This window comes from Anguilla anguilla, chromosome 18 (assembly GCF_013347855.1).
Source record: "Anguilla anguilla isolate fAngAng1 chromosome 18, fAngAng1.pri, whole genome shotgun sequence".
Classification (NCBI taxonomy): Eukaryota; Metazoa; Chordata; class Actinopteri; order Anguilliformes; family Anguillidae; genus Anguilla; species Anguilla anguilla.
In genome coordinates, this window is record NC_049218.1 from 14605996 (window position 1) to 14633444 (window position 27449).

The window sequence follows — 27449 nt, forward strand, 5'->3', positions numbered from 1 at the left end:
TGGTTACAGGCAGGTTCTCCTGTGAGCCGGGCTCTGAGAAACTTCTGGAAGGATCTGACTGACTGAGACCTATTGAGAAAAGACACACACACACACACACACACACAGTCAGTGGTGGTAAAATAAACCTGTACTGATTAGTTTGTGGATAGTCTCATGTGTTTTTTTTTTACCAGTATTTGCCTGGATCTTCAGCAGCCATTTCTTCATTAGGAAACGAGAGGAGGCGCTAAGGAGGTACTCTGAACCATCACGTAACCTGGGGGTGAGACAGAGGGCCTCTCAGAACACAACAAAGCAAACTCAGCCTGTCTAAAAACACCATAAACTCAGCCTGTCTAAAAACACGGTAAACTCAGCCTGCTTAATAAACACAGTTAAAAACAGCCTGTTTAGTGAACACACTCCTGGTTTTGCTCACCGCAGACTGAAGCAGTTGCTCTTCTTGGTGTACTCCAGAGCTGGAGAACATTCTGCTCCGATGATGGTTAGTGGCAGCCCAGTCTCAGAGCTCTGTACAGCATACAAACACAGCACATCATCATCTGCTAAACACAGGGCCGTCACCCCAGACTCCCTGGGTTGACTGGTCCCAGTTCAGACCGCTTACCCTCAGAGTGTCCTTCCTGTCCTGGTAGAAGCACAGAGTCTGCCTGTACAGGACGGCATGGGAGGTGCTCCAGGTACGGCAGGGTGCCTGAGGGGGAGGTACAGCATTAATGACCCACCAAGCTAAGAGTGGTTATACCCCTTAATAATCCCACTCACACAATCTCACTTCCCTCCCGCCCTCCACCCACCCCCAGCTCCTCTTCTCACTCTGGCCCCTCCCCCTCACTGTAGTCTCACCTGTTTCATGTTGGCCCCTCCCCCTCAACTGGATCCTTCCCCCTTCTCACCTGGCTCCTCCTCCTCACCCACCTGGCTTTTCCCTCACCACCTTTGGCCACCCCCCTCTCACCTGCCCTCCCCCCTTCTCCCCTCTCCACACCTGGCCCCTCTCCCTCACCTTTTTCCCTCCCGGCTGTAGTCTGTGTTTCCTCTCCAGAGTCCCCTCCATGGACTGGAACTCCAGCCCCTGGAACACAAACCATGAGCTGCTCTCATAGTACTCTCAATTTTAATTTGTTCACTAGCTAGTTAGTTAATTTGTTTGTTTGTTTTTATGCTCATAACTCTGGCCTAATGAACGCAGTCAGGCATGCAGGTGGTGCCGGTGGGGGCTGTACCGTGCTTCTGGGGTGCCCCCCCGCAGTGGGGCTCTGTCCCTGCTCCTCTCTTTCGGCCGCGTCTGGGCCCCCCCATGTGGACGGACAGCAGGCTCATGGACTGCACCTGCCGGGTGTGCAAATGCTCTGATTTGTAAAGACAAAATACAAATCCACTCCCCCTTCCCCCCCTCTGCCTTATAACTGACCACAAATCTAGTCACTGCCTGCAGTATGCTGTCTAAATGCATTTCATGACATGGCTAGCATGGACAAGGTTTGCTGCTGTTTTGTTTATATATGCTTATAATATATATAATATTTTTGTAACATATTGGCCCCAATGCTGTGACCATGGTTAGAGCATCGTATGTTGATTTGTTTTTTCCCACTCATGCATGTGTTGGCAGTGGAAGCCGATTTCAGAGGAGCACAAACTGATGACACAGGTCGGCTGAGGGGGAGTTCACTGGCTGCAGATCTGAGAGAAATCAACGGTCACTTCAGAGCGTCGAGCTCCTGAGCGTGCACCTCACCTTCGGACAACCTGTGTCCGCCCCCAGCTCCGCCTCCACCCCTTCCTCCTCCTCCTCCTCTTCCTCCTCTCTATACTGATAGATATACTTCTCCTGGTCCTGGATGTCTGGCAGTGTCACAGAGTCCGCGGCCGTCTCGTTCACCAGGGCGATCTGCCCGCAGGCCGGGGCTCGGGACGGAAAGGCAGCCCAGGACTTCCTGTCGGGTTTGGCGGAGCGGTTCGGCCTCGGGCTGGGGTTCGAGGCTCGGGCGTGGTCCCCGACGGGCAGACGGAGCTCTGCCACCAGGAGGCTGGGCGCAGAGGCGGTGATCAGCTTCCTGTGGAGCGGCGCTGGGTCCCGTGGGCAGGGCTCCTGGGCGTGGCCAGGGGGGGTGCATGCCAGCTGGTACATGATGTCGGAACAGATGCTTTGGCGGAAGCTGGCGGTTTGGCTCCAGATGCCTTCCAGCTCCTCCTCTTCCTCCTCAAACTGCTGGTGGTCAGGAGGGACAGCGTCTGCCGCAACTGCGCCAGCATTCCCACTACCGGCTAGCTTCTCCAGCGACATCCCCGTCCCGCCCGTCCTCCTAGGAGGAGTACTGGGAGGAGGCTCTGGGCTGTGGGGGTGGGGGGCGTGGGGAGGGGCCGTGAGCGGGGTGGGGATGTTGCGGTCGCTGGGGTACACGTGGGCCGCTGACGGGGCACTGGATTTAGGGTCCCGCCTCTGGACCTCCAGCACAGCGGCCAGTTTGTCCCACTCCTCAGCCACCTCTTCATGCAGGCTGCTGATCCCTGAGAGAGCGCTCAGCTGCAGATCCAGCAGGCCATCGCTGTATGTGGTCTGTCTTTGCTCTGATAGGTATTTGCTTGATATGGTCTGTCTCTGCTCTGGTATGTCATTGCTGGATGTGGTCTGTTCCTGCTTTGATGGGTAATTGCTTGATGTGGTCTGTCTCTGTTCTGATAGGTCATCGCTTGATGTGGTCTGTCTCTGCTCTGATCGGTGATTGCTTGATATGGTCTTTCTCTGCTCTGATAGGTCAGCAGTCAGTGTGCCCATGCTCTGAATGGTAGCCGAGGTGTCCTGTGAGCTCCTGCTGTCCTTCTGAAGGCTCAGCTCCTCCTGAGTCTGTGGGCGGGGCCTCGCAGTGTGCGTGCGCGTCAGTTTGAAGGTGCTGAAGGGGGCGGTTCTCTCAGGGTGGGCGCTTGCAGCACGCCCGTTCAGTTCGGCTGGGCCAATGGTGATTATGTCGGGGATGCTGGGGATGAGGGCTACATCCTTCTGCAGGTCAAAAGTCAGAACTGAACCCAGCGAGAGGTACCTGCAGTTCCTGCTCAGTCCAGCAGGGCCTGCCCCTGAGCTGCAGGCTGATTGTGACGCAGTGAGATCTGACTGGCCGGTACATTCGGCATCGATGTCCCTAGCCAGAGGGTTCCTCAGGTAGCCCGTGCGCTCGGCGTCGGGCGCCTCCTTCCTCTTCCTGTCCTGCAGGGGCCAGGTGTGGGTGCTGCAGGCCACTTCCTCCTCTGGCTGCTCCATTTCCATGATCCTCTGGATGGTGTGACGCCGCACGTCCCTCTTCCTCTTCCTCTTCTTGCTCCGGAGCTTCAGGCTGCTGAAGACGGAGCTGCCGCCGCTCCCGGGCGGGGTGTGGCCGGGGGCGTGGCCTGGGGCATGGCCGGCCCACGGTTGTGAGCAGGAGGAGGAGGAGGATGATGAAGAGGCGGGCACTTGGATCTGGCAGGGAGAGCGTGGCAGGGTAACATTCCCACCAGCAGGGGGTGCCACTTTGCTGTCCTGAACATGCAAATAGGTACTTACCTGCAAAGAAAAGAGAAGAACATGTAAGAGAGACACCTTGTGTCCTGCAGACCAGGGAAGAGCTAACTGGTGGTAATCCACAAAGCCCCATGCTGATGGCCACAGCCTTGCATTCCTTTAAAAACACGGACAGGCTTTTTTCTGATATATGATGATGATATCTCATGTTAGCGATCAGAGCGCAGTGCAATCTGAGGCCTCCCTGTCACACACACAGAGCACCCTGATGACATCACATGAGCTCAAAGCACAGGAAAGGTAAAGATCAGCTGATCTGTAGAAGACAGTCAAATGACTCGGATATACAGAGAATGAGCACACAGACAGAGTAAGCAGCCATCAGTGTACGCTTACCACTACTAGCAGGATTACACATGCACGTCACAGAACTGTCATAGCCTGGCCTTTAACTTCACCCAACTAATCTCACTTTGCCCAGGGGTCTCATATCCTGCAGTGAAAAGCTTATATCTTAATAACAAAGAATGAAGCACTTAGAATCATAAATCATACAGCAAAAAGTTTATAATCATAAATCTGTACAGTGAAGAGTTTATAATCATAAATTCGTACAGTGAAGAGTTAATCATGAATTGATACAGTGAAGAGATTATGGCATCTTGCCTTGGCCTCCAGGTAAAAATCTGACTTATTGAGAAATGGGCACAACTTCAGTATTTACTTTACAACACGCAGAAAAACAGCATTTACATCTAGGACTGAAATGGTTAACGTATTAATCTGACCGATTAATCAAGGGAGAGATGCATTAGTCAAACAAAATTTTATTGAAAGACATTACGTATTAATTTTTATGCACATTAAATGCGTAACGTTCACCAATACCATGAACAAAGGTGCTTTAAAACCGTCCAATCATAAAAATACGGGGTCATGGTAGGGTCACCAGCAGCCCATTACAGGATGTAGTATCCTGTACGGTTAGTAGGGTGTGTCCCCAGGGCGGGGCGGGGACACAACGCAGGCCTCATGCAGCCCAAAACGCAGCATGCACCGTCGTCCCAGCAATTACCTCTTCCATGCTCTGCCGAAAAATCTTTCTCTTTCGCTTTAAACTACCGAACGTATTTTCCAAAAGACCCTGGCAACGTCTCCAAAAGTCTTTACAGGCAGAGGAGTGAGACTCCACTGGCTGAGGAAGGAGAGAAGAAGACAGGAGAAATGAAGAAAGTGGAGGAGGGAAAGAGGGAGGGAGGGAGGGATGCTGAAACACATTACTGCACAGGGAAAATAAACAGAGATATGTGTGACTGGGATCAGGAGTCAGGAGTTTTAGTGGAAGATGTTACACCATCACTCTATTACACTATTATACCAAAGGCCTGTTTATTTGAACTAAACTGCCACATCATGAACAAAGATCAGTTATTTATTTCCAGAAAATGCAAAAAAAAAAAAAAAAAAAAAGACACTCCTAGAGTACTTCTCAGGAAAAGAACACAGTTATTCCTGGAATACTCCTTGGTAGTGTGCTCATTGGACACACACTGAGAATACTCCTTAGGGGAGTGTGTTAGTGTGTGTGTCAGTGAGCTGTATGTGTGTGTCAGTGCGCTGTGTGTGTGTGTGTGTGTGTGTCAGTGTGCTGTTTGCTCATACGCAGGAGTACTCACCCTGTGCACAGGCTCCGTTGCCCCCTTTACTGCAAACGGTGTCTCTGCCTGCAGGATGTCGCCCGTTTTACCGAAACTGAGGATTAGGTTGACGGTGCCCCCCAGTGAGGGGGTGCTGGGCTCCTGTGTGAGTAGGAGGGGCGAGGTCAGTGGGGTGGGCTTGTCCAAGGCTCCGCCTCGCAGCCCCACACTGCTCATCACCTCATACCCGTCCTCCGTTTGCAGCGTTTTGTCATGGCAACTGGGACTTACTGCCGGTTGATTGGCTGGTGTTCCTGTCAGGCCCTGGAGATCCGGCTGGGCACAGCAAAGAGAAGCGTCCCAGTTATTTCAGATTTAGAAACTTCAGATTTATATCTTTTTCAATTTATATGTTTCTGATTTATATACTTAAGATTTATATTTCAGATTTATACTGGTATGTTCATTGGTACAACTCTAACTCTAGTGACACTAGCCACTAGCCACTGCTCTATATGTAGTAGGATGATGGATAGTTCAGCCTGAGTAACGGTGCATGTGGGGCAGGGCTGACTTTACCTCTGAGTAACTGTACCTGTGGAGCAGGACTGTACTGTAGTCTCTGAGTAACTGTACCTGTGGAGCAGGGCTGTATTGTAGTCTCTGAATAACTGTACCTGTGGAGCAGGGCTGTATTGTAGTCTCTGAGTAACTGTACCTGTGGAGCAGGGCTGTATTGTAGTCTCTGAGTAACTGTACCTGTGGAGCAGGGCTGTATTGTAGTCTCTGAGTAACTGTACCTGTAGAGCAAGGCTGTATTGTAGTCTCTGAGTAACTGGACCTGTGGAGCAGGGCTGTATTGTAGTCTCTGAGTAACTGGACCTGTGGAGCAGGGCTGTATTGTAGTCTCTGAGTAACTGGACCTGTGGAGCAGGGCTGTATTGTAGTCTCTGAGTAACTGTACCTGTAGAGCAGGGCTGACTGTAGCCTCTGAGTAAATGGCGTCTCCTTTGGGCTCCGCTTTCCCCTTCCTGCCGTTCTTCTTCTGGTGTTTCTGAGACCTCCAGCGCACTAAAATCCATCCCAGCATGCTTCTCAGCTCCTCCATTCTCTCTTTTATCTGCAGGAAATGGGGAGGGGGTGGCTTGTGAGCAGGAGACATGGCAAGTGCACAGCACTCGCATGACACGCATGAAACGCGTGCAGCGTCTGGAAGGCGTGACGCAGCACAGGTCTTTACCAAGTCAGACAGGTGATGCCCTGAGTCCATCAGGGTCTGTCCTGCAGCCGCGAGGTCGTCAAAGTCTCTGAACTTCTGCTCAATCTTCACGTCCATCTCAGAGGCCTCCGGCTGCTCACCACCCGTCCCATCATGCACTGCGTTTTCAGAGAAGATGCGAGCCCGGGTGTCCTCTGTCCACGAGCTGGTCGGTTTGGGGGCGGGGGGGTTTAGGGAAATTATGTGAGAATATGACTATATCAGATCAGGATGGGCGTAATGGAGATTTGGTGATTATATCAGGATATCTGTCCATTATAACAGGGCAGCTGTGATTGGTCACTGTGTCTTACATCATTGCCAGGTAATTCCTGAAGAAGTGGCGGAGCTGCTGGAACTGCCGCAGACTGGCGTGGTTCTGTGCCGCGCGTCTGCGCAGCTCGTCCCAGGACTGCAGGGTTGCCCGGAGCTCGGCGCCCAGCCCCTGCACCCTCTCCGGGTACTGCTCCCGCAGCCGGGCATGCAGCGTCACCATCTCCTCCACCTCCTCCTCCATCAGCGCCAGGTCTGTCTGCAGACGGGGGGTGGGAGCATTCAGGGAAAAATCAGGCACACCTCCACCCTGCCGTGTCCCGTCCCACTGCAGCTTCTGTCCCAGCGCTTCCAGACCACAGGGTTCTACAGCCTCTTTATTACGTAAGCAGGAGCCAAATGCTCTCGTTACTTCAAGCCCCTGTTTTGCTTGCCTTTTTGATGGTGTTTGGAGGCTGGTATTGGCTGATGGAAGGGGTTTTAGGATACAGAGAGCTCTGCATGCCTGCAGAATTACCGCAGCGCTATGTCACAGTGAAAGATGAGGTCATTTCTGTTACTTCATGGTATTGCATCCGGACAGCTGCAATTGCATGTGATGAACATATTGTTCCCCCAAGTATGAGTCATACAGCACCCCCACCCTCACAAACAGTGCGGTCTTCTGGGGGTAATAAAATGTGTTGCCTGTGTGGGGTTCCTTGCTGCAGTTCAGACTGCAATGTTCTCCACAGAGCAGGGCTGGGCTGGACTGGGCTGGGCTGGGCCGAGGCAAGCTCCACCCATTTTTATTGATCATAGGAGACTGGGGGAGGTTCCAGTATCTAAGAAAGCTGCTGTGAGCCCACCGCCTGCAGGTTATGAGGCTGATTAAACTGCTCCATTATATCTACACTGTGGGTGTGGGTTAAGGTTAGGGTTATAACCTGCAGGTTATGAGGCTGATTAGCCAGCTCACTGTGGTTGTGGGGAGCTACATCTCCTGTATCACTGATCAGCCTGAGGTGCAAATGGCCCTGAAGGTTCAAAGGTCAGAGGTCAGAGGTCTCACCTCCAGCTCCTCCTGCTGCTCCTGTAAGGCCTCCAGACCGCATCGCTCCGGCTCGCAGCGCACCGCCATGTCTGACTCCGCCGCCAAAACATCCGCGCTGAGCTGCGCCGCGCGGCACAGCCGCTGCGTGATCCTCGCTGTCAGAGACGTGTGCTGGGGGGGTGGGAGGTAAAGAGGGGTCAGCAGGGGTCAGCAGGGGGTCAGGAGATATGAGGGTAGTACAGTAAATCTTTTTAAAAAACCATACTTTACAACAGCAGCTGTTTGACTCTCCCTCAACCCATTATGATGAAATACAGTATAGCAGTAACTGTCCATGTATGCTTTAATGGGGGGACTGCAATAGAGTTATGGAAGGGGGAGGGGTGTACTGGAGTTAAGGAGCGTGAGGGGTGTATTGGAGTTAGAGAGGGGGGAGGAGTGTACTGGAGTTAAGGAGGGGGGAGGGGGGGTACTGGAGTTAGGGAGGGGTCGCCGTGGTGACGCCCCAGCTCCAGGGCTCTTACCTGGCTGAGCAGCTCGTGGAGGTCCTGCTCCTGGCACAGGGAGCGACCTCTCTCCCTCACTGTGTCATTCAGCATCTCCACTGCCTCCCGCAGCTCCTCCACAGGGTCTCCCATGCTCTCCATCAGGGGCTCCCTGGCCCCGCCCCCATCCGCCCGCAGACCCAACAAGGAGGCCTTGGAACCCGTCTCACTGTGAAGAGTCTGAGACACACACACACAATCACACACACACACACACTTGCAGGTAGACAGTGTATGACGCCTCAACAGGTCAGACTTGGCCCCAGTTTTCAGAGAATGCATGTAGTGAAGTAGAACACAATCTAAAGGGAATTGATACCCAACAAGCAAGGTTCTGTGTTTACTATACCATAAGGAGCGTGTTTATTATACTTCAAAGTGTCTTCATCAAACACTGCCATGTGGCATTGCCTGGCTCTTCTGTGGGCTGAGAGGGCGTGATGTGGGTGTGGCTCAGGTGTGGTGCTCACCTGTGCCAGGTCTCCAAAGCGACTCCCCTGCTGTTCCTGGCTCTCCTCAAGCTCCACGCGTTCCAGGAACTCCGTTAGCATGCGTGTGTCCTGCAGCTCGGAGCTTTGCTGGGTGAGAGTGCTCTGCACCCTGCGGTACCTGAGAGACAGCACAGTCGCTAAGAGCACAGTCACTAACAACATAGTTATCAATAGCACAGTTACTAACAGCACAGTCAGTTACAACGCAGCCACCAACAGCACATTCACCGACAACACACTCTCTAACAGCAGTCAGTAACCGCTTAGTCACCTGCAGTCATTAAGAGCACAGTCACTAACAGCACAGTCTCAGAGAGTAACAGCACAGCCACTTACTTCTCCTCCACCTGCTCCAGGCGCAGCGGGAGCTGCTGGGTGTGTACGTGCGCGCAGCGGCCCAGCCGGTCCACCTCCTGGCGCAGGAGGCGCAGGAGAACGCCGCGCTCGGACACCTCCCTCTCCAGCAGGCTGCTCTCCCGCTCGGCGGCGGTCACGGCGGCCGTCAGCGCCTCGGCGTCCCGGGCGCTCCTGCGCCGCTGCAGCGACGCCTCCACCGTCTGCAGCCAGCGCTCCAGCGCGTCCAGCTGCGCCAGCACGCGCGCGGCCTGCAGGGGGCGGTACAGGCCTGCTCTCACTCCCTGCCATTCAGCGCTCCTTATCACTCTGTGCCAGTGCTAACCAACCCTGTTCCTGCAGATCTAACATCCTGTAGGTTTTCATTTAAACCCTAATTTGGCACACCTGACTCAACTAACTAGCAGCTCAACAAAGATCTCTAGCTGTTGAATGAGGTCCACTTTGTTAGGGTTGGAGTGAAAACCTACAGGACCTATATCTCTATGAACAGGGTTGGGCAGCCCTGCTTTAGCTCAAACTCAAAACTTGAACTTTATTTATTTGTATAGCACCTTTCATACACAGGGCAGCTCAAAGTGTTTCATAGTAGGCAATATGTAAAAACATATAAATGACATAAGCATAATGAAACATCCTTTGCTAGGATTGGAGTGAAAACCTACAGGAAGGCAGATCTCCAGTAAGAGAGCTGGTTACTGTGCTCTGCGCTGCTCTAATGCCACAGTTTGTTACTCTGAGCTGTAGGGAAATTGTGTGTGCTGATGACTGAGGAGAATCGTAAAACGTCCTAAACGAAACGGACAACTGGAAAAGGAACAGAGGAACTGAGATGGCTTTGGTTAAAGGAGCTTTGGACCACTCACTGAACTGTCACGGTCAGTTTAGCGAGTCCTTTATCCCCGATAGTAAGAACATTTGACGTAATAGAGGATGAAGTCTGATTCTTTGCTTTGACTTTCCCACAGACTCAGAAAACCCACAGTACAGATTTATGCACTCTGATATCTAAGGCAGCCAGATTTTCTGAAGAGACAGATCCGGAGAGAGAGAAAGGTAAAAAAAGAGATAGAAACAGAGAAAAAGACACAGGGAGAGAGAAAGAGACAGAGTGAAAGACAGGGAGAGACAGAACGAAAGACAGAGAGAAAGACTCAGAGACAGACAGAGAGAGACCTGCTCCCTGAGTAGGAGAGCCCAGGCCTAGCAGGTAAGGATGGGCCTGTACCTCCAGACTCAGTCTCTCTGTCTCCTGCAGCAGCAGCAGGTTCCTCCTGTGCCTCCTCTTCAGCTCCTCCCACAGGCCCTCCAGCTGACCCAGGAACTCCTCGATCTTTGCGCTCCCTGGGTGTCCCGCCCGCACCAGGCTCCGCCCCTCCTGCAGTGGACGAGAGCTCAACTTTAACCTCGTGTTCTGGTGATCGCTCGGGCCTGACCGAATAGTGGAGGAGGCATCATTAGCGATGGCCACGCCCACCTTTTTCACCACCTGTATCCTGGTGGCGTTGGACTGGATCTCCTGCTCCAGGGCCGCCTGCTGCCGCTTTGCCAACTCAAACCCATCCAGAGTCGCAGTGCAGCGCACCTGGGTCGCCATGGCAACATTGTCCTTCAGCCATGAGAGGGTCTTTGTAGGTAAGAAAGAAAGAGAGATGGCACGTGATGTAAGCAGGATACACACTCACGCACTCACACGCAGAACACCAGAGTGGTGGAAAGAATTAGAGCAGTCACCTTGTCTGCTGACACGGTAAACTTCTGCAGCTGCGTGTGGAGCTGTGGGCGGGGCTGTGGGTGACCTTTCTGAATGCTGGGCTTGGATTGGCTTATTTGTTTCCTGTTGTAAAATAAAAGGCAGCATGCGGTGGTAATTTTAAGGTTCGTCAGCTTTATATAGTTCATATAGGAACAAGGAAGGAGCCGCAAGTGTCACCTTTCCATCCCAGGCCGATTTCTGCCAGTGACATCATCTGCATGAGCATTACCACTTCCTGTGGCTGAGGGGGCGTGGCTCTTAAGCAGCAGCTGTTCATCCTGGCTGTTGGCCAACTTCCTATTTCTCCCAGGGTTTCCCATGCTCTGTTCACAAGAACACAAACAGGCATCATGAGTGTGTGGGATGTGAGTATGGGATATGAGTGTGTGGGACATGAGCATGTGGGACATGAGTGTGTGGGTCAGGAGTGTTTGGGGTATGAGTGTGTGGGATATGAGCATGTGGGACATGAGTGTGTGGGTCAGGAGTGTTTGGGATATGAGTGTGTGGGACATGACTGTGTGGGATATGAGTGTGTGGGACATGAGTGTGTGGGATATGAGCATGTGGGTCAGGAGTGTATGGGATATGAGTGTGTAAACATTTTAAAAGTAATCAGACACATTGGATTCTCGCCCTTTATGACTATGTAGCTCAGAGGGGAAAGGGGACTCAAGCAGCTCCCCCTTATTGTTACATTTATGTCTGCGTGTCTCCAAAGCTGCCCAACATGAATCACAGGCAATGTGGCCTGAATACCTGGGACTGAGTTGCATTGCGAGTGGACTCAAATCAGAAGTATATTTATTGGAGGCCAACATCACTCCTGTACTTCCTCTTACTGCTGATGAGTGTAAAAATTCCCTCCGGTTCTGATTGGTTGTTTTTTCCTCTCGTCCCTGAGCTGTGGGGTGATGTCACTCCCACCCTGCCCATCTGGCCTGCACCTCCCCCATCTGGAGCTCGTTAGGGCTGAAAATCTGCCAAGCACTGTGTTTACACTGCACATCGCACTTACCCCACATCACGCACCACCAACAGGGACCCAGAGCGCTGTGCCTTACCAGTGTCCCGCACACACACACACACACACACACACACACATGCGCACGCACATGCACACACACACACGCGCACGCACACGCACGCACACACACACACGACTCACACGGGCTGGGGGGCAGTCTTGTCACCATAGCATGGAAGAGTCCAGCCTTGGAAAGATCAGTTGGCTGTGACAGATGGTTTGGCAATGAGAATATAATTCAGTTGTGGTTGTGAAAGACTGGTCAGTGCTTTGTGTTTAACTACACGTTTGGTTTTCATCTGATTTGGTCTTTTAAATAGTTAATGTTTCAGTCTAATAAATTTCCCCTTGTTCCAATATCCGTCAGACTATCAAACATTAACCTAAGGCAACACAGAACAGACTGATAACATCACTACTGTGCTCATCTGTAATTATGGACAAATAACTAAAGTATCCTCAACGCAAAACCACAAAATGAGTCGTCCCAGATTCCTACGTAATCTTCAATGTCCTGTCCTTTGGCGCCTGTATATCTACATGGTCCTGTTCTCTCCAATGACCCTGAAAATAACCTGAATTAATATTATATAAATCCAATGAGAATACCCTCTTTTATTTTTGCTTTTGTGTTTAATTTAACCATAATGTTTATTTTAGTCCACAGGATATGAAATCCATTCGATTTTCAGCTTTAAAAGAAATGAGTATTTATGCTGGCATGCGGTTTAGCTATGGTAAGATATTTTGGGGGAACTTTATGGATTTTGTGCGCCAGTGTAAACAGTGTTTTTACAACTCTCCTCGGTAATGTGTATGTCTTTCAGAGCTGGGAGATGCTAATGAGGATGTAATACAGTCAAACACATTTACACTTTTCTCCAGTATCCTTTCCAGCTTCCCCAAGGTGTAAAACTCTACTATTTTGGCGCATTAAACACGGGGGACTTTTGCAGATGTGGCAGAAATCCTGAAACTGAGACAGGACATTGGAAATGTTCAGAACACGTGTTTGAGCACCAGAAGACTGACAGTAGTACTGACTGCAGCAGGAAATTGAACACAGCACTGACCACACCAGGAGACTGAACACAGCACTGACCACACCAGGAGACTGAACACAGCACTGACCACACCAGAAGACTGAACACAGCACTTACCACATCAAGAAACTGACACAGCATTAACCACACCAGGAGACTGAACACAGCACTGACCACACCAGGAGACTGAACACATCACTGACCACACCAGGAGACTGAACACATCACTGACCGCATGTCCTTTTAGCCGGTTTTGCTCCTCTTTGATCTCTTTTCCCATGATTCTTTGCGTCTCAGCTCCCATGCTGCGCTGCTGTTCCTTGGCAGGGGTCAGGGGGTCATGGTCCTCCCTGAAGCAATCGGAGCTGGTGACAGGGAGGCCGGACTTCTCATTCCTGCAGAAAAAGAAGAGGTCCTGATGCAGAACTGCCAGTGCTGACGAGCCTGGGTCAGGCTGTGAGATTGAGCCCACTGAAGGCCCTGATCTGAACAGGCATGGCTACGGACGCCTTCACACACCAAACAGGCATGACTATGGACACCTTCAAACAAAGAGGCACAGGAGGTTACATCTGTACCCATAATAACACCACTCTATGTAATAATTTAATGTAGACATTCCCATCCATACAGGATTCATCTCTTAAAACTGAAAAGACGTAGAAACATTAAGAAAGTTCATGTCTGCACACAAACATATAACGTAATATAGCTAGTATAGCATAAAACACCATGATGACATCAACAGCTGGGCCCAGACATTATTACAGTACACAATTACACAGTGATTGCCAAGAATGATCTCCATGACAATGCTCACAATCCTGGCTAAGGAAATTCTGTCTTCTCTCGTTGACAGCTTTGACGAGCCTATCCGCAGCGGGACGTGCTCGGGACCACAGAGCTGTTCTTATTGGCCTCCAACGGCATGACGACACTCGGAGACAAAGACGAACGAGGAATCTGGGCCAATTACAATCAGACGGAAGGCGTTTACGCAACATCCCGGGGGGTAGAGGTTTGGGGGGGGTCAGCAAGACAATAACACCAGCGATATAGCCACGCGTCTGACACAGTGACCTCACCTTCTTTGGGGACTCCAGAAATCTGCCGGGGGGGGACAGCCTGGTTTGTCTGCCCCAGCTCTGCATGAGCAGGCTCCGATTCTGGAGCCATAATCAGTTAAAGATGCACTGGAAAGCTCCCCAGCGCACAGGCCTGCTTATATATACGAGCAGCCAGTATACCAGTCACTTACCCACCACTCAGCTCTCTCACACGGCTGGAGATGCTCTGTCTCGCTGTGTGTTCTTCGCTAAAGATGTGTGTTGCATGTTTCTTTTCATCCGTAAAGAACAATAACAGCATTTAATAGATCCCAGGGCCCGGGCATAAACAACAACACTTGTCTTTAAGTAAAAACAGGACATTTTAATTTAAAAAAGCCAGCGAGAAACCAATGAGACTGCGGAATGTGGAAGTGCTCAAATCTTCCAGAGATTGGAAAATCCAACAGAAAACGACTCCTTCCACCTCTCTTCAGATAACATGACCTACTGGTATCTTTGCACTACGTGCAAACTAAAGGCGTACTCACTCTTAGCAATCATTTCCAGCCCAAAGGGACCGCAAGCGAAGTAGCACAGCACTAGCGCGGAAGTGGAAAGTAGTTCCAGCCCCGTGGAGGCCGCATCGCGCCCATTAAGTAATTAAACCCCTGCATGACCCAGGATTGCAGGGACACTGTTACCTGGGGAGGCTGGGAGGAAACACCCACCTGACAGCCTTCTTGAGCAGGGCCCATCCTTCCTTCACCTCCCCCTGCTTCTGAAACACCCTCTCGGCCAGGGCGGGGTGGAGCTTGGACAGCTGAGATACTGTGACCTCCAGCATCTGGGAACAGGGCAGGAAGGGTTTTAGGTTTGGCGTTGGGAGGGTTTAGGATGGGGGGGGGGGGGTGTTTGGTAGGAAATGACTCAACACATTTGGATTAGATTTATAGCCTTGGAACAAAATATACTTTATGCTCTTAAAACGTTAGGTCAAACATGGTTATTTTAGAGATGGAAATTAATTATTTTACACAACCACAGAGGACTGCTGTGCTGGAAGGAAATCCCACAAGACCAAAGCCTGGTTTGGACCAACGGCCAGTTACGCCAGACCGCTTTGTCTATAACTTTTAGAGCTCATAAACTATTTTAAAATTGTTTCTTCAGTACACAGTTGTTAAAATTTTTAAAGAGCTCGTACAGATGGGAGACTCACGCATAGGTCACAGGTAGAAATAGTTTTAAAGCTCAAGACCATGTTTATGAATGAAGTGTTGCTTTATCACATATTAATGTTAGTTAGCATTGGACATAAATGTTTTTAAATGTGTGCTTTTTATGTCACCATTGTTTGATTCCGAATATTGTTTAGCAAGCTCTGGAGGGAGGGGGGGGGGGGGGTAACTGGCTGTTAGGTTAGGGTTTTGTAGGGTTATGGTTAGCAGTGTTGGTTAGGGTTAGTAATGTTTGTTAGTTAGGGTTATGGTTAGGGTTTATAGTGTTTGTTAGTTAGGGTCGGTTAGGGTTTGCAGTGTTTGATAGTTAGGGTTAGAAGTGTTTGTTAGTTAGGATTAGAGTTTGCAATGTTTTTTAGCTGTGATTACTTAGAGTTTGCAGTCCTCACCATCACTTGGCTCCCTATGTCCCGAATCTCTCTGTCTCCACTGTTCTCTTGTTCATTCCGCACACAAACGCTTTTCCTCTGAGCAAACAGAACAGAACAGAACAGAGCAGAGGTCAGCAGACATATTAGAGATGTCAGGCGGATTATTCCGGGAGAAATTAATCCTGAACACATTCCTGTACAGGGTCCAAGGGCCGCAGATGTGAGCCAGGACAGTGAACACAGGCAGAGGGGGAGCAAACGCTTCAAGGCTGAGCAGCATTGCTGATAAATGGGCATATTTCACTTCTATGGCAATTTACTGGTGCAGTTTGAATGTGCATGTTACCTTGTTACTGATGGCAGAGATTATATTATCCGCTTGCTGGTAAAAAGAGGACACCTCCAGAGCCAGCTGAAGGTTTTCGTGGTAGTCCTTCAGGAGGGACTGGACCTTCAGCCACCTGTAGTAGAGAGGAACCAGGGTCATGGGTTGAGTTCCTAGGTGGAACCAGGGTCACAGGTTCAGTTCCTAGGTGGGGTTCTGTTGCAAGTGTTATGCAACACTAACTGCCTCAGTAAAATCCTATGTAAAACTGGAGGAATTTATTGGTTATTATCGCAAGCTACAGTGTCACTGTTACAGGATCAGAGAGACCTGTGAATGTAGATAACGTGTACTGGTGTGGACAATAATAAGACAATAAGCAGTACTGTGATTGGAAGGGGTGGGGGATGTACATTTTGTTGATATGTTTTCTCCGGGTAGAAATGTTCTTCCCCTCTGTCTTCCCCTGTTTCTCCAGCTTTAGTGCCAGGTGGTTGATCTCCTCATAAAGAGAGCGATAGAGCTGTTCATCCTGCAGGAAGACAAGAGAAAAACCATTAGACTAATGCTGCATGTAGCATTAGAGCAGTGGTAGATAACCATGTTCATGGAGATCTAGGTCCTGTAGGTTTTCACTCCAACCCTAACAAAGCGCACCTCATTCAACAGCTAGAGATCTTGTTGAGCTGCTAATTAGTTGAGTCAGGTGTGCCAAATTAGGGTTTAAATGAAAACCTACAGGATGGTAGATCTCCAGGAACAGGGTTAGTTACCACTGTGTTAGAGTAATGCTGTGGGTGCTGCAGTTACCCCGTGTGTATAGGAGTAAAGCTGTGTGTGTTGGAGTAACGCTGTGTGTGTTTGAGTAACACTGTGTATACGCACTGACCTAAAGCGTTGGGATAATGCTGTGTGTATGTTGGGGTAACACTGTACATCTATTCTGTGGTCTAAATGCTCTGGAACAGATGATGTCATACAAGATGGTCCCTGAAGCTGTTGTGCATTTCAAAGCCATTACACACAGCTCAAAGCACGTCCTCTTCCCAATGATACTGACTCCAAAGGACACTAACCAAACTCATGAATAACAGATTCAATATCTGGGAATGATCTCAGCTCTTATCCTGACGGATCTTTCATCTTAGATATTTTAGACATGCAGATGTCCACCATCACAGCTGTCACAGTAATCAAAATATGTAGCAGTTCAGAGATCAGATAAATGTTGCAGGCCTGTGTGTTTACCAGCTATTGCATTTGAAACCAGACACAGAGCAATGACCCAACTGGGGACAGCACACAACCTAGCTGCTCTGAGTATAAAACTCACCTCTTTCAGATCCAGGATTCTTCTCGTCAGCTGCATCCTGTCGATGTTTTCCCCCTGGAATTTAGCCAGCCACTGTTCCTCTTCCTGCTGACAGATTAAAATTAGGGCATACCCAAAGACAGACTGTTTAAGGTGTACCCCAATTGAGTGAGGTGGGGGGTAGGGGGTTCCCCTGGAGCAGGAGAGGGTCTTACCTTTTCTTTGATCCATGCCTCCAGTCTGTCCACCTTCCTGTTGAACTCCTGAAGGTTCCTGGCTCCGCCCACCGCCTTTGATTGGCTGGCTGCCGCCTGCTTCAGAGCTTGCCATTGGTCCTTGAGCTGGCCCAGCTGCTTTCTCACCTGGTCAGCAGTAGGGTTGGGCTTGCAGATCAGCTGCTCTCCCATCTTTAAACAACACAGAGGAGCGTCACACCTGTGAGTTGCTTTGTTAGGTACTATTGCAGTAAACTTACTGAGCTAATTTGATACAAAAGTAAAGCACACAGTTAATATGAAACACTGTTAGCAATCTGTTCTGCTCGCTGGAAGCTGATTGACACAGATCCCACATGTTTCTTTTTCACAGCAGAATCTATAGAACCCAGAAAGGAAAACAAAGACTGTGTTCCAAACTGTATACTTGTGTTCTACCTAGGGAGGTGCGATTCGGTTTATTGTGCTCTAGATAGAACTCAAGTATACAGTTTGGAACACAGCCAAAGACTTTGAATTCAATCATTTCTCTCCAGGTTTTAGAGCTGTGACTGCTGTGTAGATCCACTGTTTTCCCACTGTCATTTTGCATAGTTTCCTTAAAAATTAACTGCGCACATCCTATATCCATTAGGCCTCAATGTGCACAGGGCTCGCTTTATTTTACTATAGGCCTGTAATGGCAAAATCTTCACTGAAAACCACTTCATATTAAAGTGGTTTTCGCAGGGAATGTTCTGGATGCATGACCATAGTACCAGCTAATTCAGTCAATGCCAAAGGAGAGAAGGGATAAAACGGTTATATTTTTACATTTAAGGTTGTTTAAGGTTTTTATTTTTTATTTCAAGTAACCATCTGCAATATGTTCCAGGTGATTTTACTGGAATGATGGAAGAAACTGTCTCCCTGCTGGCACATCCAGCCCCTGCAGATACTGTTAGGGAGCACAGGAAGATCTGGGAAGACATGAACCTTTGTGAACCATCAAACAAACCGAAGTAACACATTGAATATGGAATGCTTTCCATACAATTTTGTTTTTTCTCTGTGGTAATTTAAGCCAGTTCTGATATTCCCAGCTTTTTCTGGGCTGGTCACTCCATCTCACCGAGGGAACAGTAGCCATTGTTGTGTGGCGTAGTCACCTGGTTGAGCTGAATCAGGGTGTTCTCAAAATCTCTGAGGTCCCTCTGCAGGGTGTGAGACAGCCCGTCCTGCAGAGGGCGCCACTGCGTGTCCCTCAACTCCTGCAGCTTCCCCTTCATCCACTCCTCAGCCTGCAGGTCAGGAACACACTTACTGTTACCAAGGTGACCTAGACTGACTCATTATAAACCTTTCAGGAATACAGTAAGTACAGTCTTACTGTTACTAAGGTAGCCTAGCCTGGTTCATTATACACCTTTCAGGAAAACATTCTTACTGTTACCAAGGTAGCTAGACAAGCTCATTATACACCTTTTAGCAACAGTCTTACCTTTACCAAGGTGCCCTAGCCAGGATCACCATTCAAGAACACAGTCGTAGCATTACCAAGGTGATCTAGATGTATGCTCATAGGCACATTATACCCCTTTTGTGAATATTTTTCTCTTTAAAATTCAGCGCCTGTCAGACTAAACTAGCATGTGTGAAATAAACCACCATTAGTCAACTTAGATTATATTCTCAATCCATTTAACGTTGCTCCTAATCATCTTGCCAGTTTCAGAAGGTTAGCTGTATGTTCATTTAAAATGTCTAGCCAAAATAATCCTGCTATGTTAATATTTAAATTAAGCCTGGTATGGAGTTAGTTTGCTAGGTAGCTAAATATTTACCCAGTCAGAAAATGAGTCTGCTAGCTAGCCAGACACTTTGGCTTTGATTAGAATTGCTGTGTCACTTAAACATGACAGAATTGGTTTGAGTAGTATTTACAGTATATATAAAACAGGAAATTGTACTGGTATCCAAAATCTCAAGACTGGGTAGTCCAGATTTTTCAAAATAAACGCTGGGCCCTAAAATCATAAGAGAAAAGGGTGAGATTTGATTTAGAATTGGTTTGGGTGTGGAAATATGCATTGAGGGGGCCACAGATTTAGCTCCGCTTGGGGCCCCTACCTGTGGCCCCTGCTTGTGGCAACAGCAGAGCAGTTATTAGGTCAGGGAACTTTCCTCTCCTTTGTTCTGTCAACTTGGCTGTGGAAATACTTTGTTACCTAAACAGTTTTTAAAAGGTTTGCAGGAGCCTGTTCAAGGTTAAACACACAGCAGCCAGTCTGGAACGCAGGATTGCATCATCTTTTCCTGTTCCCCGGGAGACCAACAGCCAGACCCCACAGAACATCTTGCAGCTCTTTTTTTACATACAGTCAGGATATATCACACAGAACTACTTCACATGCAGTAATACTGTAAAATGGTGTCACATAGAACTACTTTACATGCAGTAGTACTGTAAAGATGTGTCACATAGAACTATTTTACAAGCAGTAATACAGTAAAGATGTCACACAAAACTACTTTTCATGCAGTAATACTGTAAAGATGTGTCACATATAACTACTTTACATGCAGTAATGCTGTACAATTGTGCCACATAGAGCTACTTTACAAGCAGTAATACTGTAAAAATGTCATCTTATATATGACATGGAGGTGGCTTTTTGGAGTTTTCTTTTTTTTTTAGTAATATTTATTCAACACCCACTACAAATACATAGCAGCATTTCTAAATCATGTCAGTATGCAGTAGGGATGGGCGATACCACTGAAAAATGAAACATCAGGATTGGAAGTATCAATACTTCAGTATTGATCTGCCCATCACTAGTTTACAGTGAAAAAATAAAAGACATGTACCTGCTAAGGGCAATATAGATATGGCAGGATATTACCAATTACATGTTAATCAAGAGAAGGATTTATCTGAAAGCACAAAATATATCTTTTATAATTGTGGAAATAAACAGAAATTATTCTTAAAAGGGAAGTTTTCTTTTCTCATATGGGCGCAATGAAACACACTGAGAGTCCCTGGTGTCTGTGGCCCCTGATGGTGAATGATAGTGAATGATAATGAATGATAGTGAATGATAGTGAATGATAATGGATGAAGCGTTAGGGTCCGGTGTTCATTACACAGCCACGCGTAATGTGTGTCCTGTGCTCATTATTTTGCCTGTGCTGTTTTGTTCTGCTGGATAGATCCTATCTCAGCGTGTCTCGGCTGTGACTGCATATTTCTGGCTCAGTGAAACACCTCACCCAGAACAGTTCCTGGACTGCTGGAGCCGATAAGGCCTGCTGTTTAAACCACACACGCCGCTGCGCACAACATTTGGCAAAAACACGTTACCCTGTTCCTGAAACTGAAATATGATGTCATTTCTTTTCTTCAGAACGCAGTAATTAACTTTAATAGCTCCCATGGGCAATGAGGCATTTCTGATTGGGAAAAAAGTGCAAATAAATAAACAGTCCTGTCCCATCGTCCCACAACAGCTCCAATAATATGCTGTCTGGTAATGACATCATACAGGAAGTCACTAATGTCTGTGCAGCTTCCTGTATGATGGCTGAAAAACAAGGTGTGTATGATAAGGAGTCAACAGATTACAGCAAATCTGATATGCAGTAACAGCACAATCACCTTGGTAGCTGTCCTCTTTTTTAAGTTTTGCATAAAAAAGGCAAAAAACACTGACTGCTAGTTTTCAGCAGTGATATGCTCTCATCTCTTCTCATCTGGATTGAACACAATATAAAATGGAGGCCTTCGTATTTCTCGTTAGTGGTGCTGCTCTACTGTGATTGGCTTGCACCTCCTTGGCTGTCTGATTTGATTTGATTGGGTAATTTAATATATGCGTCACACCATCCACACCATCACGTGATTTACACAGATTATATAAAAGTATGTTCTTTAAACATCGTTGAGGATAAAAACATGCAATCTGATTGTCCGACAGGGCTTTCTGTCGTTACCTGCAGGAGCTCTCTGTTGAACAGGGCATTGCGCTGAGTGAAACAGCAGTCGTTTGTGGGTGGGGCCTCTGGATGTCCACAGGGCGGGCCTTCACCCTTAGGCAGCTCCTGATTGGGTGAGAGGGCTCTTGGTACAGGAGTCTGTAGAAATATGAACACAAACTGTTGAATGGGACTGTGCAGTAGTACATAACACATAGTATTCAATACATAGTACATAAGGCAGTGCATAATTCAAAATTTGAGTTGCATGAGTAGTACTGAGTGGGTGGATGAAAGCACCAGAGTAATCATGTTGAATCGATTAATTTAGAAAGAGTGAAGATGCGATGCAGCTGGTCCAGAGGCCTGTGAGTCTCGCTCTCTGCTTGGCTTCCGCTGTCTCTGCGAGGTGAGAAGACGGATGTTCTGTTTCCCTTGCGCTGTGTTACACAGCCGTTACACAACTGATGACACACTCGCTGAGGTATTTCAGAATGGGATGATGTTTTCAGAGCACACAGGGCAAGAAAATATCCATTTGGTCATGATTACATTAAAAGTGATATTTCAAAACAAGCAGATGCCTGTTTTGTACAAACCCTTGCAGATGTGTAGAATCTGTCAAGAAAAAATGTGTTTGAAAGGAATAAAAAGAAAGAGGTTGAAAAGATATTTAATTAAAGTCACTTTTACTTTACACTGCATAAGAACTGAGTGTTTGGGGGGTGGGGTACATCTATATACATGCAAGTATGTATGCTTGTTTTAAATAGGAGGCAGGACAGGTTAAGAAAAGGCCCATCTGAAATAATGCTGGTGATTATGGGTGTAAGGATCAGCACTTCACTCCACCCCAGCTCATGACGTGGGAATGTTAGACTGTTCATAGAAACTGTTAAGTACACTTTAGCTTTTGTAAGTGTTTAATCTACATGTTTAAAGGCCATTTCAGACGTGTCAGACCGCCTTCTGGTCCCATCCAGCTACATTACTGTCAGCACTGTGCTAGATGCTGGTGGGGCAGATGAATTGTGTGCTAGAATGTCCTTTGGAGATTAAGAGTATTTCCTCTTATAATTCAAGGCGCATGTGGCCAGGGAGGAGACCCTCGCCATAGGCCAGTTTACAAACTTGTATTCGCTGTATAAGACTGGAACTAGGGCCCAGCGAAATATTGCCCCCCATAAAAACTGTCCTCAGAATGACTTTAGCAGCCAGCCTAAATGAGGAAGGGCAGGGGTGGGCCTTCGAGGCAGTAGTTAATGTGAACTTGGCAGGGGACAACATGTAAACATATTTCCTCATGTTTATAAAACGCCAGTGTTTTTCCAGCCCCTTCTCACTGGGGCTCTCTATGATTGGCAGGTGCTAAGAAGAGCTATTTCCTGATTTTCCCACAATCCCTTTCTGTCCAGTTATGTTTCCTCAACCTGCTCTCTGACCCCCTGATTCCACGTCTCTCTCTCTCTCTCTCTCTCTCTCTCTCTCTCTTTCTCCCATAGCAGTACTTAGTCAGAACTCGTTTTGGATTGACTTTAGCTCAAGGTTTGGTTCTACACAATGAGGATTTCAGTTACAAGTTCATATAAAAAGTCAGCTTCAGTCACATAAATAAGCATTTAAAAATCCACTTTTAAACTGGATCACAGGTGGTCAGGCCACAGACTTACAGGATCAAAGGACAACCTTTAAAAAAAAAAATCCATCCCATATGAACCCAAAACCACCGTAAAAAACTATGTCACTGTTTTTATTCGATGTTCATGACTTTAAATAATTGGTCGCTTAGGTTTGGCAGCTATATTATATGACATCACATCCTAAACTCCAAGGGACTATTATTATATGCAGAGCTTGCTATAACAAAAAACAAAAGATTTTAATATGAATCATGGCAAAATAAATAAAATAATGCCTGCCAGAAAGAGAGAGCGAGACATCTCATCACTTTTCTGAGATTCCAAAGACGTTATTTAAGGAACACAATAAGAACGAAAAAAGGAACAACATCATGAAAGATCTTTAAAGTGACTTGAATGCAGGAATAGAATGGAGTAAACCAAATCTGGATGTGACAGAGATGTCTGTTGTTTCAGTAGTGCCTGAAAGGCTGTTTGAATAGTACCTGAAAGGCTGGACTGGTCCTGGTGCCGGGTCCACCTGACCCTTCCTCCTGGAGGCCCTGTTTCCCCACACGGCCATCTTTCCTGAGCAAAACCTGCAGTATGAAAACCAGCTCAGCTAAAACAATGACTCATTACACCATTACAACTCTAACATTGCGGCTAATATGACAATTACAACAACGCTTTCTGTGAAAAGTGTGATAATGAAGCACTTATTAAGGCAATCACCATGCTTAATAACGATACACAACACATACAATAATATTTCCACAATGATAGTATTTGTTGAATTTGTTTGGAATAGCAGTATAATCACTCAGTCACAACGTATGTAACCTTTGAAATTCAAGTTTTTACAGTACATTTTATCAAATTAACAAGAACCATTTACTGTCTTCCCTTTACCGTATCCTTTTCTCTGAAACTGTGAAAATCACAGATAATTTAAAAGAAAAAAAACTGTAGTTACAGTGAATGGTATATTACTATACACATAACCTGTTATTCACTGGAATCCAATGCACTACGTATAACCAGTTTATCACCGTTCACGACACATGCTCTGAGTATACGATATTATAACTGTTCCCATATTAAGGCCCTAAACTGACACGGTTGCATCGCCCTGTGTAATTGCAGACCACACGTGTTTAAAATGTTGGAGTGTCCTGTCGCTGAATGATCTCATCGTCTTGTGTGAAACTCTGCCAGATAATAAACGCATTCCTTCAGTTCAGTTATTGGAAACGGCGCGCTTGTTTTCCGTTCCTTTTGGGAAACAACTGGAAATGCGAAATGTATATGACAGTTTGTCAGTGGAGAAAGTAGAAGTTTATTTTTCGTGACACGTAGGCTGTCCCGATCGCTGACTGGGTTCACCTTCACTAACACATCAATAAAGCAACGTGTTCGAAAGAGACAGCATTTTCTCAGGAGTGCATTATAGAGGAGAAACATTATCCTGACGTAATCTGGGTATCCAGTAGTCCCCAGCCAGGGCTCGCAACTACAAGATTCTCACACCGAAAAATGAAACCACCTGGAACCCGGTCTGGAATGGAGCGGCAGACGCGCGCGATGTCTTCTCCCGACGCGAGTAGCGGTCCGGACCATGTTTAATCTATTAAGAGGTACAGCTCCATACTGGTCTAAGCCATTGCTTCCATCAAGCAGTGTTACACAACCTGTGACCCTACCCGTATAATGTTGCGGGTATTTCGTGGTAAATAAACACAAATTGTATTATTGAAATAATTCATATTTATATTTTTAAAATATGGGTATTTGTATAATGACTATAAAAATAGCGTCATGCAATATTTTGTTATTATGATTTTTAATCTCTCTCGGCACATATGCAAAGATTGACGTCGTGATTTTTTTTCATTGAACTCCATTACAATAAACTCAGAAAACGCCAAAACAATACCTTCATGATCAACATGTTATTTAAGCATAATGAGAATAATTATAATAATTTTCACCATACAGATTCTCTTGGAATAGAACAGCAAATAAGGCAAATCAGAACTGCCGAACAAAATTATTGTTAGATATTTAGTTTATCTGTGTTCATGTTCTTATCACTCTTGACATGTGACAACTCTGCAAAATTAAAATAGTAATTAGAAAAGAAAGGAATTGCCCTGTACCTTAAAATGAGAACTGGGCTTGTTCTCACAGCTCACCCCTATGATCCTGGGAAAGGGTTTGGAGGGGATGTTATTGTTGTTGTTGATATTTTCAGATTTGGGGGTCCCGCAGCTCTTGGGCTGTATCCCCAGAGGGGGCTTTGGGTCCCCAGGGGGCTCCGCGGTCCCGGAGATGGTGATCTTCCGGATGGCTCTGGAGGAGGAGGAGAGGGACGCGGCGTTCCGGTTCTGGTGGTCCTCCTCCGCCGTCTCCACCTGCTGCCGCTCCAGACGGCTCACCTGCACGGCCACAGGTGATAAGCGTGCCCCGCCCAGATAAAGCGACACCTGGTCGCTCAGGTTGTGCTGCGGCTGGCGGTGCTGCAGGTCCTGGTTGGGCAGGTAGCTCTCTGTAAAATGGGTGCATTTGGGCCCTGCAGGCACAGAGAGCTTGGTGCCTATAGTGAAGGGCTGGACTTTCCTCATCATGCTTTCCGCCATGGCTCAAAAATCACGGCTCGTTTTAGTAATATTATATTTTTTTAAAAGAGTCTGTTGTCTCTCTCTGTTTTCTCTCTCTCGCTCTTGAAGTCCAGTGTTGGAGATAAGTTATTTGTTAGTTTCTTTTTTTTCAAGTTTGTGAGTCTCAGTTGTCCGCCTTCTTGTGCATGTTGAGAATGCAGAGCACGCAGGACAGGATGGCCTCGCGCGACTCCTGCGATCGCACGCGCTCCCAGACGCGCTGCAGCAGGGACCCCAGGCGGGCGGCGGCCAGCGACAGGCTCCTCCTGAGGAACTGAGCGGCCAGCGCGGCCAGCCTGCTCCCGAGCAGCCGGACCAGCAGCGAGCGCAGCAGGAGGAGCGCCGCTGGCATACTGCTGTCAAGATGGGAGGCTTCCCGAAAAAAAAAAGAAAAAAAAAGAAAACCGCAGGAGTGGAGTCAGAGCGTCGCGTCAGAGCATGTGCGTTGCGGCTGCACACCCCGGCTGGCGGGACTTCCTCTCCGAGTGGGAAGCAGAAAGGGCCGTCAGATAAGGTGCCCGATGTTAACGCGGTCCAGCCTGATTCTCCACACCGGCGCTGCTGGGGAGTGAGCTCATATCGTTTACATTAAAAAGAAACCCCACACTCTCACCTCCGTGTCTCCGATGACTCTTTCACTCCGTGAAACATGCGCGCCGAGAGAAAATCAAGAAGAAATCACGAGATTTATCCTGTGCCTTTTGTAAGGGATGAAACAGAGTTTCTCTGCAGGAGCGAGATGATTCACGGCAGGAGAAGAAGAAGAATCAATTTTTTTTTTTTAAAACAATGTTCTCAAAAAATGCAATTTCACGTCAAGCCCTTAAAAAATGAAAGTTTTCAGAAATGAAAAGGAACTTCTTGAAATGAGAGTGTCGGAACTCCAGAAGCATTCCTTTGGCACGGGACTGCAGTAAGAGAAAGTGAGAGAGAGAGGCGTGTTTTTTGTCTGGCCTGCTCGGGAGAGAGGAGGCTCTGTCAGAACAGCAGCTGTCAGGACCTGCTGCTGTGGAACAGTGAAGCCCTTTCTCCTGCTACTTTAAGGGACGGCAGCCTGCATGGACAACTGTTCCCCCCAGCTCTCCTCACACACTTGTGCCGAATTTTGCTGAAGTGTTGTGATGAGAAAGGGGGTGGGGGGGGGCGGGTTTTGGGGTGTGTGTCACCAGAGGGGAAACATTTCCTAAAAAAGTAAAACTTGCTTCAACAAAGCCCTCACCCCCTGTCTCAGCACCTGGCCCTCTCTGTGTCCAGTCCTTTGCGTAAAGGTCATCTTACGAGTGCTATTTTAAATCCCCTACAGCTGCATACTGAATAAACACATTCTTATTGCTTTATGTTTTAAACCCTCAGATTTTATTCACTTACTTACTGTTATGCAAATTTTGTGGCTGACTATCAGAGACACTGCGTCCACTCAACCGTGAATGTTCAAATATCAGACACGTTTTGCCCACTCAACCACATAGGGCTTAGTATCAGAAACGCTGTGTCCACTCAACCCCGTCTTGGTGAGTATCAGATACACTGCATCCACTCAACCCTGTCTGTCTGAACGAGTGCTGGGCAAGACATGGTTAATAGTATTTTAAAGCTCTGGGAAGAGCTTTAATGCATTGCCCAAGAACACAAAAAATATGTGTGTTCACACGCGTGTTCGCATGCACACTCCTGCATGTGTGTGCTTGAGACATTGGCAGAAATGATTATGGCTGGTAAAACGCGTAACAGCTTAGCTCATCACTGTCTTCTATCTTTTCATATTCTGTGAATGCCAGTGT

At 47.7% G+C, this 27449-nt stretch overlaps 2 protein-coding genes across 6 annotated transcripts; both read right to left on the bottom strand.

Moving 5' to 3' along the window:
• Window positions 1–240: 240 nt before the first annotated feature.
• On the bottom strand, window positions 241–25786 carry LOC118217577 (spectrin beta chain, non-erythrocytic 5). Of its 5 annotated transcripts, none has more exons than XM_035399465.1 (30): window positions 25168–25786; window positions 23515–23607; window positions 21408–21548; window positions 18581–18712; window positions 17433–17624; window positions 17239–17325; window positions 16319–16437; window positions 15927–16041; window positions 15599–15676; window positions 14700–14815; window positions 13155–13317; window positions 11030–11175; window positions 10831–10933; window positions 10574–10723; window positions 10325–10474; window positions 9079–9347; window positions 8722–8860; window positions 8231–8431; window positions 7725–7877; window positions 6715–6932; window positions 6383–6566; window positions 6107–6262; window positions 5182–5478; window positions 4581–4700; window positions 1745–3463; window positions 1230–1335; window positions 1010–1078; window positions 611–697; window positions 422–513; window positions 241–259 (listed from the first exon to the last, which is right to left on the bottom strand). In XM_035399465.1, the coding sequence occupies exons 1-29, from the start codon at window positions 25645–25647 to the stop codon at window positions 506–508; spliced, it is 5991 nt and encodes a 1996-aa protein (XP_035255356.1). In that variant the 5' UTR covers window positions 25648–25786; the 3' UTR covers window positions 241–259; window positions 422–505. The 5 variants fall into 5 exon arrangements, with proteins under 5 accessions (XP_035255356.1, XP_035255354.1, XP_035255355.1 ...); XM_035399463.1 differs by having other exon boundaries at window positions 1745–3547; XM_035399464.1 differs by having other exon boundaries at window positions 1745–3547; window positions 17239–17322; window positions 25168–25785.
• On the bottom strand, window positions 25772–26762 carry LOC118217578 (protein myomixer-like). Its single transcript, XM_035399468.1, has one exon. It carries the CDS (start codon window positions 26018–26020, stop codon window positions 25793–25795), a length of 228 nt encoding a protein of 75 aa, XP_035255359.1. The 5' UTR covers window positions 26021–26762; the 3' UTR covers window positions 25772–25792.
• Between the last annotated feature and the right edge of the window lie 687 nt (window positions 26763–27449).